The 18,681-nt window shown below is 44.4% G+C and overlaps 1 protein-coding gene across 2 annotated transcripts in view; it reads left to right on the top strand.

Annotated features, from left to right (window-relative positions):
• Positions 1 to 421: 421 nt before the first annotated feature.
• Positions 422 to 18,681, top strand: part of syap1 (synapse associated protein 1) — a 30,111-nt gene continuing 11,851 nt past the window's right edge. For both annotated transcript variants that reach the window (XR_010975817.1, XM_068040425.1), the window contains exons 1-2: positions 422 to 673; positions 18,095 to 18,213. Coding sequence is in view for 1 of the 2 variants with exons in the window: in XM_068040425.1 (XP_067896526.1) it covers positions 424 to 673; positions 18,095 to 18,213 (369 nt within the window). In the remaining variant the exon portion in view is untranslated. The remainder of the gene's footprint in view (positions 674 to 18,094; positions 18,214 to 18,681) is intronic.

The raw sequence follows: 18,681 nt of genomic DNA, 5'->3' as shown, positions 1-18,681 counted from the left end.
TCAACCACCCATTTATACTAATCCTACACTAATCCCATATTCCTACCACATCCCCACCTGTCCCTATATTTCCCTACCACCTACCTATACTAGGGGCAACTTATAATGGCCAATTTACCTACCAACCTGCAAGTCTTTTGGCTTGTGGGAGGAAACCCACGCAGACACAGGGAGAACTTGCAAACTCCACACAGGCAGTACCCAGAATTGAACCCGGGTCGCTGGAGCTGTGAGGCGGCGGTGCTAACCACTGTGCCGCTGTGATTTATTTTTGTGACATTGGGTCAGCCACTCTAATGTAGTCTTTCGTTTTGCTGAAAGGTTATTGGCCTGAGAAACGTTATCGTCCCTTTACCACAGGTGTTCTCACCTGCCTTCAGTTCTGACTCTCAGCGCCACCTGTGGGCACTCGAGGAAGGGCGCATGCGTGGCGGTGCCTTCCGCTCAGCGCACGGCAGGGATTCCAGGCGCTTCCGTGTTGTACTGCGTCACCGAGAGACGGAAATGTTCCGAGCGGTCGGCAGTTGGTTCGGCCTGGACGAGGCAAAGGAGTCGACCCAGCACAATTCGGAGGAACGGCTGCCGGGCGAGGGCGGCGGCGAAGGCGAAGAAAAAGAAGCGACTGGCCAAGATGCGGCTCCCGAGATGATGAGTCAAGCCAAGGGGTTGGGCGGTGAGTCCGAGCCGGAGCCTCCGCTCCTCACGGTGGGGTGGGGAATGGGAGGGGAGCCAGGCCGCAGTCTGTGCACCGGACAGTGGCGGTGCCGCTTCCCGAGAAGGTGCTGTCCTAGTTACTTGCGCTCATTCGCCTTTGTCGGAGGCCTGGGTGTACATCTGTAACCTCATGATGCTGGAAGAAAAAAAGAATAATGTAAAGCAAATGTGCACGCCCTGCAACATCCAGCGTATAGCTAGTGAGTATGTCCCACCGTAAATACAGTGCAGATGTTTTCAGCCTTGGCTCAGTCAGTAGAACTCTCGCCTCTGTCAAAGGCTTGTGGGCGCACGCCCTGCTGCAGAGACTTCAGCACAAACTAGGCTGACCTCCAGTGCAGTATTGAAGGAATGTTGAAGGGTGGTGTCTTTTGGATGTGTTAAACTGAGCTATCAGTTGCCGCTTAGGGAGGGGGGGGGGGGTCAACTGTAGTTTGAGATAGTCACGGAGGTCTGATCATGTGACTGACATTTACCTGCAGTTTGCGAATGTTGTTGCATTATTGCATAACAGTTTTTAAGGCAACTTTGACGAGTAGATTATGTATATACCGCAATCGTTACAGCACAGAAGGAGGCCATTCAGCCCATCGTGCCTACGCTGGCTCTCTGAAAGTGCCAGTCCTGCCTTTGCCCTGTACCACTGCACAAAGTTTGTTTTCAGATAATCCAGTTCCCTCTTGAATGCCTCGATTGAACCTGCCTCCACCACACACTCTCAGCGCGTTCCAAATCCTAACCACTCGCTGCGTGAGAAAGTTTTTCCTCATGTCACTGTTGCTTCTTTTGCCAATTACTTTAAATATGTACTGTCTTGTCCACTAATGGAAACAGTTTTTCCCTATCTACTCTGTCCAGATCCCTCATGATTTTGAACACCTCTATTAAATCTCATTTCTTAACCTTTTTCTCTTTAATGAAAACAGTCCTAACTTCTCCAGTCTATCCATCATGTAACTGAAGTTCCTCATCCCTAGAACCATTCTCTTGGATCTTTTCTGTACTGTCTCTAATGCCTTCACATCTTTCCCAAAGTGTGATGACCAGAACTGAACACTACTCCAGTTGAGGCCAAACCAGTGTTCTATGCAAGTTTAACATAACTTCCTTGCTTTTGTACTTTCTGCCCCTATTCTCTATTAACCGTACTCTCTGCCCCTATTCTCTATTAACCGTACTCTCAGCCTGTCCTGCTGCCTTCAATGATTTATGCACATATACGCACAGGTTCCTCTGCTCCTGCACCCCCTTTAGAATTGTACCCTTTATAGTGTGTCTCCACATTCTTCCTACCAAAATGAATCACTTCACACTTCTCTGCGTTAAATTTCATCTACCACTTTTCCGCCCATTCCACCAACCTGTGTCTGTCCTTTTGAAGTTCTACACTATCCTCCTAACGGTTCACAATGCTTCCAGGTTTTGTATTATTTGCCAATTTTGAAATTTACCCTATACACCAAGGTCTAAGTCATTAATATATATCATGAACAGAAAGGGTCCTAACACAACAACTTGAAGAACTCCACTACCAACATTCTTCCAGTCGAAAAAAAATCCATTAACCACCACTCTATTTCCTGTCACTCAGCAAAGTTTGTATCCATGTTGCTACAGTCCCTTTTATTCAATGAGCTATAATTTTGCTCACAAGCCTCTTGTGCGACACTTTATCAAATGTTATTTGGAAGTCCATGTACACCACATCAACAGCATTATCCTGATCAACCTTCTCTGTTATCTCATCAAAAAAACTCCAAGTGAGTTAAACATGATTTGCCCTCCACAAATATGTTTTGGCCTTCACAAATCTGTTCTGGCTTTCTCTAATCAACCTGCATTTGCCCAAATGACTATTAATTTTTGTCCCAAATTATTGTTTCTAGAAGATTCCCACTACTGAGGTTAAACTGACTAGCCTGTAGTTGCTGGGCTTACCTTAACACCTTTTTTGAACAAGGTTGTCACATTTGCAATTCTCCAGTCCTCGGGTCCTACCCTTGAACCTAAGGAAGACTGGGAAATTTATGGCCAGTGCCTCCACAATTTCCACACTCACTTCCCTCAGTATCTTTGGATGCATCTCATCCTGTCCTGATGTCTTATCCACTTTAATTACAGCCATCCTATCCAATACCACCTCCTTTATCAATTTCAAACCATTCAAGTTTATACCAGCTCTCCAGGATTGCCCTGGAAGCTCCAGGGTTTAAAGATGCTGAGATCAGAACCCATTCTGAGTTCTGTTGATGTTTGAGAAAACTATCTTACTTGGTAGGCACTTACAAATACCTAATCACCTAGTGAATTAAGACATTTTCACTGCAGCATTTTAAATTTTGTTTTATATGATTTAATCTAGAGAAGTTAATCTTTTTAGAATGTCTTTATCAATTATTACTTAAAGTTGGTAAGTCACCTCGTCCAGATGGAATGTGTCCTTGATTGCTGAAAAGAAGCGCAGATTGAAATAGCATTAAGCATTGATCACAACCTTTCAAACCTCATTGGATGCAGGAGTAGTGCCAGAGGACTGGAGGGTTGCTATAAAAGCATAGCGATCAAGAAAAGGGAGAGGATAAACCAGGAAACTACAGGCCAGTGAGCTTGCCATTGGTGGTGGGGAAGTTATTCAAAACCATTATCAGCACAAAATAAACTTTAATTTGGAAAGGCATGGATTAATCAAGGAGCGCCGGCATGGATTTATTAAAGGAAAGTAGTGTTCGACTACTTCTCCTTCCCAGCTCCACTCTCTCAGCTCACCACCCCCGCACCCACCCCCTCCCTCACAACCCCTTCCCAGCACCCCCCCCCCCGCACCATCTTTCCCCTGCACCCCCCCCCCACCCCCTTACAGCCCCCTTACCAGCTCCCCTTCGCACCCCCTTCCCTCCACCCCTCCCCCTCGCACCCCCTCCTCCCACCGGCATCTTCCTACACCTGTGTAGGGGCCCTAACAACCTCACTGCCTTGTGGGCGTCTCAGGAGAGACCAAGGCTAAGGGAGTAAACCCTAACAGAAAATCCGGAGCGGAACCACGTAGGCGGTCATGTGTCACCTTTGGCATGTTTCCGGCAGTTCCTGAAGCCATACCGGTGCCAAACGTCGTGCTCTGCACTACTTTGGACCCCTCCAGAAAAGCCGAGAGGGGGGTTTTGACGCTTGGGCAACTCTCAACCTCCAGGCATGCGCCATGGAGAGGTCACTCCATAGTCGCCTCACAGCGACCAAAACAACACGGAAGGCAGCAGTTACGGGTTATAAATCCAGCTAAATTGGCGTAGAGATTGGGCGCCACGGGTTGCCTTTGTCGGTGGGAGAGGTCATCGCCCTCACTGGACAGCTACCGCCTGCCTCAAACCGGGCAGCCCCCGGTCAATAAGGTTCTGTCCTGCCACAGTCCACCTGCTTCAATGGGTGCTTGGAGCTCAGGGTCACTGCCTGAAAAGTGGACTGCAACACCGCACCAAACAGCATGACAAAAAGGAAAGAAGGTACCAGCCCTTCGCTTTGCAAGCTGGAACGTCAGAACTATGTGTCCTGGCCTGTCGGAAGACCATACACAAATCAACGATTCTTGGAAGACCGCCATCATGAACAACGAGCTCAGCAGACTCAATGTGAACATTGCAGCACTTCAGGAGACACGCCTCCCCGCGAGTGGATCTCTAGCAGAGCAAGACTACACCATCTTCTGGCCGGGCAGGGATCCTGAAGAACCAAGACAGCATGGAGTGGGCTTCGCCATCAGAAACTCCTTGCTCAGCATGATAGAGCCTCCCTCAAATGGCACGGAACGCATACTGTCCATCCGACTGCTCACCTACTCAGCATCTATGCTCCAACACTCTGCTCCCCACCTGAAGCTAAAGACCAGTTCTACGAGGAATTCCATAATATTAGTAGCATCCCCAACACCGAATACCTGTTCCTGCTGGGGGACTTTAATGCCAGGGTTGGGGCCGACCATGACTCATGGCCCTCCTGCCTTGGGTGCTATGGCGTTGGAAGGATGAATGAGAATGGGCAGAGACTGCTTGAGTTGTGTACCTATCATAACCTTTGCATCACCAACTCGTTCTTTCACACTAAACCCTGTCACCAGGTTTCATGGAGGCACCCAAGATCACGTCGTTGGCACCAGCTAGACTCATCGTCACAAGGCAAGCCTCCTTAAACAGTGTACAAATCACACGCAGCTTCCACAGCGCGGACTGCGACACCGACCACTCCCTAGTGTGCATCAAGGTTAGACTCAGACCAAAGAAGTTGCATCATTCCAAGCAGAAGGGCCACCCGCGCATCAACACGAACAGAATTTCTCATCCACAGCTGTTGCAAAAATTTCTAAACTCACCTGTAACAGCCCTTCAAAACACTCCCACAGGGGATGCTGAGACCAAGTGGGCCCACATTAGAGACGCCTCTGATTTTGTTTTCTTTTTTAAAATATGGGTACAGCATTTGCTCACTTGCAATCCTTCAGACCCTTTTTAGTAAACAATGAAACTTCCATTATTTTCTTACCCATATCTCGGATTTCTTGTCCAATCTGCTTCTGAGGATATATGCCATCTAGCCCAGTTTACAGTTGGAAAGTGTCCACGTGGCTTGAAAGCCTAATGGTGTATGTATCCATGCATTAAAAGTTTTCAAATACTGCTGTAAAGGTTAGGGGACCAGTTCAGTTAGCTATCCCATGAAGTAAGTGGATATAAGAAGTTCTGTTGCCTGAAACACATGAATGTTAATGTTGAGGGCCAACTACTTGCCACCAAAATTGAAAGCATATATGAGAGCTGGATGAAATGTATCCTAGGCTGTTAAAAGAAGCAAGAGAGGAAATAGCAGAGGGTCTGACCGTCATTTTCCAGTCCTCACTGGATACGGGTGTGGTGCTGGAGGATAGGAGAATTGCTAACATTGTACCTCTGTTTAAAAAGGATAGACCAAATAATTATAGACCAGTCAGTTTAACCTCAGTAGTCGGCAAATTATTGGAATCTATTCTGAGAGACAGGATGAACTGTCACTTGGGTACAGGTTAATCAAGGATAGTCAGCATGGATTTAAGGGAAGATCTTGTTTGACCAACTTAATTGAATTTTTTGAAGATGTAACAAGGGAGATAGATGAGGGTAGTGCAGTTGATGTGGTTTACAATAATTTTTGCAAGGCTTTTGACAAGGTCCCACATGGCAAACTGTTTTTAAAAAAAATTTAAATCCCATGGGATTCAGGGAAATGCAGCAAGGTGGATACAAAATTGGCTCAGTGGCAGGAAACCGAGTAATTGTTGATGGCTGTTTTAGCGACTTGAGGGCTGTTTCCACTGGCATTCTGCAGGGCTCAGTACTGGGTCCCCTGCTTTTTGTGGTGTATATTAACCATTTGGATGTAAATGTAGGGTGCATGATCAAGAAGTTTGTGGACGACACAAAGATTGGCCATGTGATAGATAGCAAGGAGGATAGCTGTAGGGTGCAGGAAGATATTGATGGTCTGGTCAGATGGGCAGAAAAGTAGCAAATGGAATTTAACCTGGAGAAGTGTGAGGTGATGCATTTGGGGAGGTCAAACAAGGCAAAGGAATACATGATTAATGGGAAAATACTGAAGTGTAGAGCAAGTAAGGGACCTTGGAGTGAATGTCCACAGATCCCTGAAGGTAGCAGGACAGGTGATTAAGAAGGCATATGGAATCCTTTCTTTTATTAGCCGAGGTATAGAATACAAGAGCAGGGAAATTATGCTGGAACTGTATAATTCATTGGTCAGGCCATAACTTGAGTACTGTGTGCAGTTCTGGTCACCTCATTATAGAAAGGATATAATTGCAGAGAGGGTACAGAGGAGATTTGCAAGGATGTTGCCAGGACTGGCAAAATGCAGCTATGAGGAAAGATTGGATAGGCTGGGGTTGTTCTCCTTGGAACAGAGAAGGCTGAAGGGAGATCTGATTGAAATGTACAAAATTGTGAGGGGCGCAGTGGTTAGCACTGCAGCCTCACAGCTCCAGCGACCCGGGTTCGGTTCTGGGTACTGCCTGTGCGGAGTTTGCAAGTTCTCCCTGTGACCGCGTGGGTTTCCGCCGGGTGCTCCGGTTTCCTCCCACAGCCAAAGACTTGCAGGTTGATAGGTAAATTGGCCATTGTAAATTGCCCCTAATGTAGGTAGGTGGTAGGGAATATGGGATTAATGTAGGATTAGTATAAATGGGTGGTTGTTGGTCAGCACAGGGCCTGTTTCAGTGCTGTATCTCTCTATGACTCTGACTCTATGATGGATAGAGTGGAGGTGAAGGATCTATTCACCTTAGCAGAGAGTTTGTGACGAGGTGGCATAGAATTAAAGTGATTGGTAGAAAAATTAGAGGGTGGTGATGGTCTGGAACTCACTGCCTGAAAGGGTAGTTGAGGTAGGGACTCTCAACTCATTCAAAAAGAGTCTGGATATGCACCACAAGTGCCGTAAGTTGCAGGGCTACGGACCAAATGCTGGAAGGTGGGATTAGAATAGGTGGATCGTTTTTCGGCCGGCACAGACATGATGGGCCAAGTGGCCTCTTTGCCTTAAACTTTCTGTGATTTGATATTAACGTGGTGTGGTTTATGCATTTAGACTTTCTTTGCATGAAAGAACAGTTCAAGGATGTCTGTGAAACTGTGCTGCACTGGATATTCCCAATTTGAGTTATGCTGACTTTTTTTTAAAAGGTTGCCTTTAGTTAGTGATATCTCACTGCTGTTATGAAAGTGCTTCTGTTTTAGTTAAATATATTTTTTGAGGAATTCATAGTCAAACTGAAGAAATTTGGACCAGTTTTTTCCCGAGGGTCGTCAAAAGGACACAAGTTTAAAAATAGAACAGAAACCATTCTAACTGGGGAAAGATGTGTGCAGAGAAGTGGAATGTTAGAAGATGGACTTTCTGTTTCCGGCTTGACTTTTGAATTGTTTGGAGTTGGGAATGAACTGTTTATATATAAAAAAAAGCTGAAGGACAGAATCCCATCTCAGCCCAGCCTGTTCCATCTCTTTAAAAAGCCTGCAGAAAAGGGAGGGAACTTCCAAGGGCAGGAGGGAACATACAACCCAGCTCAGCTTTCCAGCACCTCTCTAAAAGATCCTTAAAAGACCCTGTGACAACTCATCTCATCTCCAGTCTTTGAAGAAAAGCCTGCTAAATGCTGCCTGAAAAGAATTGTTCTAAAAGATCCCAGTGACCTGTCTACAGGCCAGACTATATGCCAGTTTTGGAACACAACATATCTCATCTGGTTCTTCAAGAATGAGCAAGTATTCAGCCCAAGTGTTTTTTTGGCTGTAACAGAAATCTAAACAAAAATCCCTTTTATTTTTCCAGTTGACTGGTATATGGGTGTGTATGAGGGGTTAAGTAAAAAGGGAACTGTAATATTTCAATGCGTGTTTCTGCTTTACTTCATTACTGGTTAAGACTTGTTTTATAATCTGATAATTTTGTTGTTTATTAAAGAAACCTGGTTGTTTTGTTTTATTCTAGGAAAAATAGAGTATAAGATTGACCGTATCGGTAAGTGGGAAAATTTAAATATATGTTGTGACCTGTGGAGAAGTGTGACTAGAATAAACTGTGCACTCTTCCCACCTTGGTCGTAACACTGCCTCCTCACTGTTGCTTACTGAATTCACAGATCTTTACCAGTTGCAGGATATGTATAGTATGATGAGTTAATGGACCTCAGGTAATATAATAATCACAGAATTACAGAATAATACAGTGCAGACGAAGCCCTTCGGCCCATCGAGTCAGCACCGATGCGTTAAAGACACCTGACCTGTCTACCTAATCCCATTTGCCAGCACTTGGCCCATAGCCTTGAATGTTATGATGTGCCAAGTGCTCATCCAGGTACTTTTTAAAGGATGTGAGGCAACCCGCCTCTACCACCCTCCCAGGCAGTGCATTCCAGACCGTCAACACCCTCTGGGTAAAAATGTTCTTCCTCAAATCCCCCTTAAACCTCCTGCCCCTCACCTTAACTTGTATCCCCTAGTAACGGACCCTTCAACCAAGGGGAACAGCTGCTCCGTATCCACCCTGTCCATGCCCCTCATAATCTTGTACACCTCGATCAGATCACCCCTCAGTCTTCTCTGCTCCAGTGAAAACAACCCAAGCCTATCCAACCTCTCTTCATACCTTAAATGTTCCATCCCAGGCAACATCCTGGTGAATCGCCTCTGCACCCCCTCCAGTGCAATCACATCCTTCCTCTAATGTGGCGACCAGAATTGCACACAGTACTCCAGCTGTGGCCTTACCAAAGTTCTATACAACTCCAACATGACCTCCCTGCTTTTGTAATCTATGCCTCGATTGATAAAGGCAAGTGTCCCATATGCCTTTCTCACCACCCTATTAACCTGCCCTTCTGCCTTCAGGAATCTATGGACAAACACGCCAAGATCCCTTTGTTCCTCGGAACGTCCCAGTGTCAGGCCATTCTTTGAATACTTCCGTGTCACATTACTCCTTCCAAAGTGTATCACCTCGCACTTTTCAGGGTTAAATTCCATCTGCCACTTTTCTGCCCATTTGATCATCCCATCTATATCTTCCTGTGACCAAGACACTCCACCTCACTGTTAACCACTCGGCCAATCTTTGTGTCATCCGCGAACTTACTGATCCTACCCTCCACATAGTCATCTATGTCGTTTATATAAATGACAAACAATAGGGGACCCAGCACAGATCCCTGTGGTATGCCACTGGACACTGGCTTCCAGTCATTAAAACAGCCGTCTGTCATCGCTCTCTGTCTCCTACAGCTAAGCCAATTTTGAATCCACCTTATCAAGTTACCCTGTATCCCATGTGCATTTGCTTTCTTGATAAGACTCCCACGTGGGACCTTGTCAAAGGCTTTGCTGAAATCCATGTAAACTACATCAACTGCACTACCCTCATCTACACACCTGGTCACATGTTCAAAAAATTCAATCAAATTTGTTAGGCATGACCTCCCTCTGACAAAGCCATGCTGACTATTCCTAATCAAATTTTGCCCCTCCAAGTGGAGATAGATTCTCTCCTTCAGAATTTTCTCCAATAGTTTCCCTACCACTGACGTGAGACTCACTGGTCTGTAGTTCCCTGGCTTATCTCTACGACCTTTCTTAAATAGTGGGACCACATTAGCTGTTCTCCAGTCCTCTGGCACCTCCCCCGTGGCCAGAGAGGAATTAAAAATTTGGGTCAGAGCCCCTGCAATCTCCACCCTCGCCTCCCACAGCATCCTGGGACTCAAATCGTCCGGACCTGGAGATTTGTACACTTTTAAGCCTGCCAAAACCTCCAATACCTTGTCACTCCCTATGAGAATTTGCTCGAACCTCACAGTCTCTCTCAGTTCCATATCTACATCCTCGTTCTCTTGGGTGAAGACAGATATGAAGTATTCATTCAACACCCTACCAATGTCCTCTGGCTCCACCCACAGATTTCCCCCTTTTTCCCTAATGGGTCCTACTCTTTCCCTGGTTATCCTCTTCCCATTGATATACTTGTAGAATATCTTGGGATTTTCCCTACTTTTACCAGCCAGAGCTTTCTCATATCCCCTCTTTGCTCTCCTAATTGCTTTCTTAAGCTCCATCCTACACTTTCTGTACTCCACTAGTGCTTCCGTTGATTTGCTCTCCTTGTATTTGCTAAAAGCCTCTCTTTTTTGCTTCTCATCGTACCCTGAATGTTTCTGGTCATCCATGGTTCTCTGGGCTTGTTGCTCCTATCTATTACCCTAGAGGGAACATGTTGGGCCTGTACCTTCCCCATTTCCTTTTTGAATGCCCCCCCCACTGCTCTTCTGTAGATTTCCCGACAAATAACTCTTTCCAGTCTACTCAGCAGGGCTGGCAGCATCTGTGGAGAGAGAAGCAGACGTTTCGGGTCAGTGACCCTTCTTCGGAAGAAAGAAACGTTAACCCAAAACGTTAACTCTGCTTCTCTCTCCACAGATGCTGCCAGACCTGCTGAGTATTTTCAGCATTTCTTGTTTTTATTTCAGATTTCCAGCATCCGCAGTATTTTGCTTTTATTTTCCAGTCTACCTTGGCCAGATCCTGCCTTATTTTACTGAAATTCACTCTCCCTCAATCCAAAACCTTTTTTTGCAACTTGTCTATTTCTTTCTCCATAACGAGCTTAAATTGTATCATGTTGTGGTCGCTGTCACCAAAATGTTCCCCCACCAACACATCAACCACCTGTCTGGCTTCATTCCCCAGAATTGGGTCCAGCACTGCACCCTCCCTTGTTGGATCCTCTACATATTGAGCTAATAAGTTCTCCTGCATACATTTTAAGAACTCCACTCCATCTAAGCCCTTAACATGATGACTATCCCAATTAATGTTGGGAAAGTTGAAATCACCTAATGTCATTACCCTATTATTTTTACACACCTCTGCGAATTGCGCACATATTTGCTCCTCAATTTCCCACTGACTATCTGGGGGTCTATAATAAACACCTAGCAATGTGCTGTCTCTTTTTTATTCCTAAACTCTACCCATAAAGCTTAATTTGATGCCCACTCCAAGATATCATCTCTCCTTACTGCAGTAACTAACTCCTTAACTAATATTGCAATGCCCCCTCCTCTTTTACCCCCTCCTCTGTCTCGCCTGAAGATTCTATATCCCGGGATATTGAGCTGCCAATCCTGCCCCTCCCTCAACCATGTCTCCGTGATGGCTACTATATCACAATTCCACGTGTCAATCCTTGCCCCTAACTGGATCTGGACAATCTTAAGCTGTGTGTTAAAAATACATAGGGTCAGAATTATCAGCCATGAAATCTATTGAAGGAATCCTGTGATGACATGACTGGGAACGTCATTTGAACACTGGGATTAATTCCTTTGTCTTGGTTTCTAGTATTGAATTTAAGTTCATACCATACACGAGAATGTACGAAGATACGAATTAGGAGCAGGAGTAGGCCACTCGACCCCTCGAGCCTGCTATTGAACAATTCACTAGACTTTGACCCCAAGGCAAAGCTCCTGAGATGAGTTGATGTGGGATCTTCACAGTTAGGATGGAGGAATTTAGTGTGTAGTTGACTAATGCATGGATAAGAGTTTGAGCAGAATTCTAAGTAAGTGGTCTTAGTGACACAAAATGTGGGGTTTCAAGCTCAACCCGAGGTCTAACAGGCTTTGTATGGTCTGGCTGAGCCTGGCGAATGGCTGGGGATGAAGTCAGTGGCAAGGCAGCCCAACCGATTGGATGGAATTTGATGGTGAATTACTTTACAGTGGTGATACATTTAAAAATCTTTACAAATACTGTGGTAACTGCAGTGCTAATGTAACTTGACAACAGCACCAAATCGTTTAGTTTTCTGACTTGTTTATTTTTAGCCGTCTTTTTGGTTTCACCACATTCTACGTTACTCTTTTGTTACTAACAAAGACAAATCTCTTGTTTGCCCTGATGCCGTTTATGGAAATCCTTGTGAAAAAGATTCCAATTGGTTTCTGTTGTGTTGGTATTTTTAACACAAGCAGCAACTTGAAACTTTAGCAATTTGGTGGACGTAATAGTTAAACCTGAGAACTAGAGACACTAGTCATGTTTCCAATTAGTTGCTGATTTGTTTTCAGCATAGCATATATTTATATGGCATTTTGTAACATTGTTTTTTTTTGGTTTTTCCCCTGAAATGAACCTTGAACCATAGAGCCGAGAACAAACAGTTGCTCTGTTCCAAGTATTGATCTGGTTATTAAGATGTGTGCAAGTCTTGAGATTTCTTTGGAAGCCTTCCCTTTCCCTTGTAGAAAGAAAGCAATTAGCCTCATCTTGTACTGTTGAAGTCAAGAACTCACTGATGGAACTGCGATCTGACATGTTTTAAATTTCAATATTATATAACTTTTAGCTGGGCCAAAATTAACCATTTCATTTTTTTTGTCCAATGCTTTCTCTAATGGGTTCCTGTGTCCTTTTGTCTTGTTATCCATTACTACAAGTACATGACTTTATCAAGGGATACCCCCATGTTAAATTGCAACAGGAATTTCTCCTGAATCGTAAAGACCCCATTGATTTTTCAGCTATAGCTAATCAAATTGTTTCTTTAGGTTCAGACAAATATCTCTGGCTTGTAAAAAAAAATTAATATGACACAAAGGACATGGCTCTTATGATTTCTACCAAGTGTTAGATGATTCTTCCAGGTATTAAGTCAGCAATATAATTGATTAAAAACTTGGTTTTAAAAACATGCCTTTTGAAGGATTTCAGCCTGTTTCAAACAAAGTGGCTTAGGAAAAAACTGAGATGAACAAGCTGTCTGAACACTGGAAAATCTGAGTGCTTGTCCTACTGCCTTCAGTTCACTTACAAAACACATGTTACTGCAATGAGAAGAGATTCCACATTACCTGGACCTATGTTTTGCTGCATCTAAACATCTAAAACCCCAGGCGAGAAAGAGGATTTAATATTGCACTCAAATTTGGACTCAAAGTAGTTGAGTCGGGGTGGGTTGGGTGGGTGGGGGAAGAAAAACTTACATTTATGTAGCGCCTATCGTGACTACTGGACATCCCGAGGCACTTTTTGAAGTGTAGTCACTGTTGTAATTTAGGAAACGCAGCAGCCAATTTGTGCACAGAAAACTCCCACAAACTGTGATGTGATAATGACCAGATCATCTGTTTTTGTGATGTTGATTGAAGGATAAACATTGGGCAGAACACTGGGGATAGATCTCCTGCTCCTCTTCAGAATATGCCATGGGATCTTTTATGTCCACCTGAGAGGATGGATGGGGCCTCAGTTTAACATCTCATCGGAAAGACGGTACCTCCAACAGTGCAGCACTCCCTTGGTACTGCACTGGAGTGTCAGCCTTGATTTTTGTGCTGAAGTCCTAGGATGGGTCTCGAACCTTGTGACTCAGGCAAGAGTGTTTATGCCTGTTAACTTATCTTGCTTCTGTGTATGGTTCTCTCAAAATAATCTTTAGTTTTAGCATGAGTTACATGGTTTGTTAGTCTGCCTATTGGAGGATTAGACTATACTGTGGGCAATCAGTACTGTAACTCTGTGGTGAAAGACCATACTCTTAATCTTGAGGTAATCTGTATCCCATTAACCAAATGTTAAAAGATCTCAAAGTACTATTCAGAGTGGAAAGGTCGCCTAGTGCTCTGGCCAGAGATCCTGCAGTACTATTGGAAGAGCAGGGAGTTCTCTCCACTTCCTGGTCAATATTCCTCCCTCGATGAACACCACCGAAAACAGATTACATTCTCCTTCATCTTATTGCTATTTGCAGCATCCTGTTGTGTGGAAAAAGACTTCCATAGTTGCCTACATAACGATAGTAACTACAACACAAGGTTACATGAAGTTTCATTTCGGGAAAGCATAAGTCTGTTTATGCAAGTGCCCTTTTGCAGTGAGCGCTGTTAAAGAATGTTGGGAGCAATCCCAAATTGTAACCCTCGTTCAGTGAGGAATTTAGAAAATATTTCTTCTTCAACTTCATAAAATACTACTCGTTACGTAGCTGTCTACACTATATTTCCAAATTAAAAGACTGTTGGAATCAATCGACTATTAAGTGTGCTTCATGATGTGTTTCATTGCTAGAAATGTGGCTTAACAGATCAGTATCATTCATGCTTGGTATTTAGTCTGGCAATGCCTTAATTTTAAAACTCACATCCTTGTTTTTAAATCCCTCCTGCAGCTTCTCCCTTCCCGGTCTCTGTAACCTTCTGCAGTCCTACGGCCCTCTGAGATTGCTACAGTACTCCCATTTCTGGTGCCTTGCACTTGCATGATTTTTATCACTCCACAGGTAGCTGTGCTTTCAACTGTCTTGGCCATTAGCTCTCTAATTCCCTCTCTAATGCTCTCTACTTCTCCTTTTAAAGCACTCCTTAAACCTTCCTCTTTGACAAAGCTTTTGGTCATCCATCATATCTCCTTATGTGGCTTGGTGTCAAATATTGTTTGATAATGCTCCTGTGAAGTGCTTTGAGATGTTTTATTATGTTAAAGATAGTATACAAATGCAAGATAGTTACGTGTTCCATTGTAATACCCATCTTGTGCTTGTAAGTAAAATGAGACATTGGAGGACTGGGAGTCAATTTTGGCCAGTAAGGACATGAGCAGCAGGTAAACAGGATATTACAGGGCTTCAGAGTTTTGGATGAGTTGGTTTAGATTAGTCGAGTCTAGAGAAGACACATGCAGAGATGATTCCATCAGCAGCAGCATCCATCAGAATCAGTAGTGAGAGACGCACAATGTCACAAAGGTGGAAGTTAACAGTATTATGGAAAGGATATGAGCTATGGGCACCAACGTTATAAGAAGTCTGCTTCAGCCTGAGACAATAGCCAGAGAGAGGGGTGGAATCAGTAAGAAGACTACAAGTCTGTGGCAGGGGTTGAACATGTTGGTCTACGTCTTGACAACATTAAACTGGAGCTCATCCTAGTCTGGAAGTCAAGCAAACAATGTGGTAGAGGGGTCAGGAGAGGTGGAGATGTAGTGCAGGGTGTTGCCAGCATACACTGGAAGCTGACTCTATGCCAATAAATGATAGCACCAGGGGTTGTCATGCAGATGGAGGAGAGGAAGGGGCAAGGAGAGATCCTTTAGGGGTCTCTGGAGGTAAAAATGCAGGAATAAGAAGGGTACCTTGCTCTATGGCAGCGAGGCCTGGACAACATATGTCAGCCAAGAGCGACGTCTCAATTCATTCCATCTTCGCTGCCTCCAGAGAATCCTTGGCATCAGGTGGCAGGACCGCATCTCCAACACAGTAGTCCTCGAGGCAGCCAACATCCCCAGCTTATACACACTACTGAGTTAGCGGCGCTTGAGATGGCTTGGCCATGTGAGCCGCATGGAAGATGGCAGGATCCCCAAGGACACATTGTACAGCGAGCTCGCCACTGGTATCAGACCTATCGGCCGTCCATGTCTCCGCTTTAAAGACGTCTGCAAACACGACATGAGGTCCTGTAACATTGATCACAAGTCGTGGGAGTCAGTTGCCAGCGATCGCCAGAGCTGGTGGGCAGCCATAAAGGTGGGGCTAAAGTGTGGCGAGTCGAAGAGACTTAGCGGTTGACAGAAAAAAAGACAGAAGCGCAAGGAGAGAGCCAACTGTGTAACAGCCCCGACAACCAATTTTTTTCTGCAGCACCTGTGGAAGAGTCTGTCACTCTAGTATTGGCCTTTATAGCCATTCCAGGCGCTGTTCCACAAACCACTGACCACCTCCAGGCACTTACCCATTGTCTCCCGAGACAAGGAGGCCAAAGAAGGAGAAGGAAGAAGGGAAGCCATTACTGACCATGACTGTATTGGTAAGGGTTGAAATGAATGAAGGCAGTTCCACTGAGTTGGACAGTGAAGGAGCGATTTGGGAGACACAAGACCATGATTCAACAGGAGATCAAATGAATTGTAAAATCTTGTCTACAATCTCAATTTTCCTCTGTTCAGGGGTACTGACTGTCACCAAGGTGGAAAAGGGATTGCAAGAACCACATACCATTTGTTAATTGCAAGCAATGCAATGATATTTTGGTCATGTAAATTTTGGTGCAAAGCATGCGTTTGTCAAAGCCTGTCCCAATAAGTACATCAGCTTTAGAATTAAGATGGCGGCTATTAGATTTTGAGTGACATTGGTGACAGTCAAATCATTCCCTGACCTTCTAAATTACAGGAAATACAACCTTGTTTATAACACGAACTGTTAAATTATCCTATTTACAAAAACAATCCCACAAGGCCACACCTGTGAGCAATGAAGTCGGGCGGTAAGTAGGTAATATTCCTTCATTCGATGGAAGGGTTTTATTGATCCATTGATCATTTTTTTTTTCATTCATGGGATGTGGGTGACGCTGGACAGGCCAGCATTTATTGCCCATCCCTAATTACCCTTGAGAAGGTGGTGGTGAGCTGCCTTCTTGAACCGCTGCAGAGCATTTGGGGTAGGTATACCCACAGTGCTGTTAGTAAGGGAGTTCCAGAATTTTGACCCAGCGACATTGAAGGAAAGGCGATAAAGTTCCAAGTCAGGATGGTGTGTGACTTGGAGGGGAACTTGCAGGTGGTGGTGTTCCCATGTATTTGCTGCCCTTGTCCTTCTAGTTGGTAGAGGTCGCGGGTTTGGAAGGTGCTGTCTAAGGAGCCTTGGTGCATTGCTGCAGTGCACCTTGTAGATGGTACACACTGCTGCCACTGTGCGTCGGTGGTGGAGGGAGTGAATGTTTGGAGATGGGGTGCCAATCAAGCGGGCTGCTTTGTCCTGGATGGTGTCGAGCTTCTTGAGTGTTGTTGGAGCTGCATCCATCCAGGCAAGTGGAGAGTATTCCATCACACCCCTGACTTGTGCCTTGTAGATGGTGGATAGGCTTTGGGGAGTCAGGTGGTGAGTTACTCGTCTCAGGATTCCTAGCCTCTGACCTGCTCTTGTAGCCACGGTATTTATATGGCTACTCCAGTTCAGTTTCTGGTCAATGGTAGCCCCTAGGATGTTGATAGTGGGGGATTCAGTGATGGTAATTCTGTTGAATTTCAAGAGGAGATGGTTAGATTCTCTCTTGGAGATGGTCAGTGCCTGGGAGTTGTGTGGCGCGAATGTTACTTGCCACTTATCAGCTCAAGCCTGGATATTGACCAGGTCTTGCTGCATTTCTACACAGACTGCTTCAGTATCTGAGGAGTCACGAATGGTGCTGAACATTGTGCAATCATCAGCGAACATCCCCACTTCTGACCTTATGATTGAATGAAGGTCATTGGACCATTTGAGGTCGTTTTGTAACTTCCCTTCAGCACAATGGTTTAATTGGCAGATGTCCTGAGAGTCAATAGCTTCAGAACTTGAAGAGACACAATCGTTTGAGTTTGCACCCTGACAGCTACTGTTAAGGTGCAACACCTCTGGTGACACCCATTTGGTCATTATTAATCTATTTAGTTAATGGGTACAGATTGTTAGATTAAAAACTTCACAACTGTAATGTTGCATGAATATTTAGCCACATGCTGCTTAGTAGAATCTCTTGCATAATAGATATTTTGTACTCATTTAGTGAACGAGTTGTATTCCTGTAGAATCCACATTTTTCAATACTATAAAAGCCTGACTTCAAGGACCAAAGTGTGTGGGACATTTCATTGAAGGCCTCAAAACAGAAACAAAAAATAAGCAGATAATGTTACACACCCTTTTCATTGCTTAAGAGGTTTAAGTTAACTTTGGTTGTCTACTGGCTCTGTACCTAGCAAGTTGCATTACAGTATCTGACATTTTCTTTTCTTTTCTTGTACAGATTATCTGTTCAGTTTTGCCACTGCTGCTACCAAAAAGATATCTGAATCAGTGGTTGAGACTGCACAGACTATTAAGAAATCTGTAGAAGAAAGAAATATCGATGATGTGATTGACAAGGTTTGTATCTTTCTACAGAAATACATTTTGAATTACATTTCCTGAAAGCACAAATGATATGTACTGAAACTATGTTGATGCATTACTGCCATGGGGGAGGGAGTTGAAGGAATGAAGCAAGATGTATAAGAATTATGGTGGTCTTATGCCCATAAAGTCCAGTAATTCATAAAGCTGTAGGGGTAGAATTTTTGCTTTGGGGCCAATCGGGGAATTGGGCACAAATTGCACCAGTGAGGTTACAGTTCATGTTTCTGCTAAATTTCATTTGCATGATCACACATAAAACGTTGCATCAACCAGTCAGGTGGCGTATTAGAAGATAATTGTTTTTCATATTAAAAAATAATTTGTATTTAACAGTGGAAACCTGGTGTAGTTTTATTAATACTTCTGAAATTGTATGTATCGCAAAAAAAAGCATTTTACAAAGTGTTGACTCCTCCACCTGTGAGTAACCAGATTTTA

The sequence above is a fragment of the Heterodontus francisci genome, chromosome 10 (genome assembly GCF_036365525.1).
Source record: "Heterodontus francisci isolate sHetFra1 chromosome 10, sHetFra1.hap1, whole genome shotgun sequence".
Lineage (NCBI taxonomy): Eukaryota > Metazoa > Chordata > Chondrichthyes > Heterodontiformes > Heterodontidae > Heterodontus > Heterodontus francisci.
Note: the sequence above shows the minus strand (reverse complement) of the source record. Positions and strands in the feature narration are given on the sequence as shown.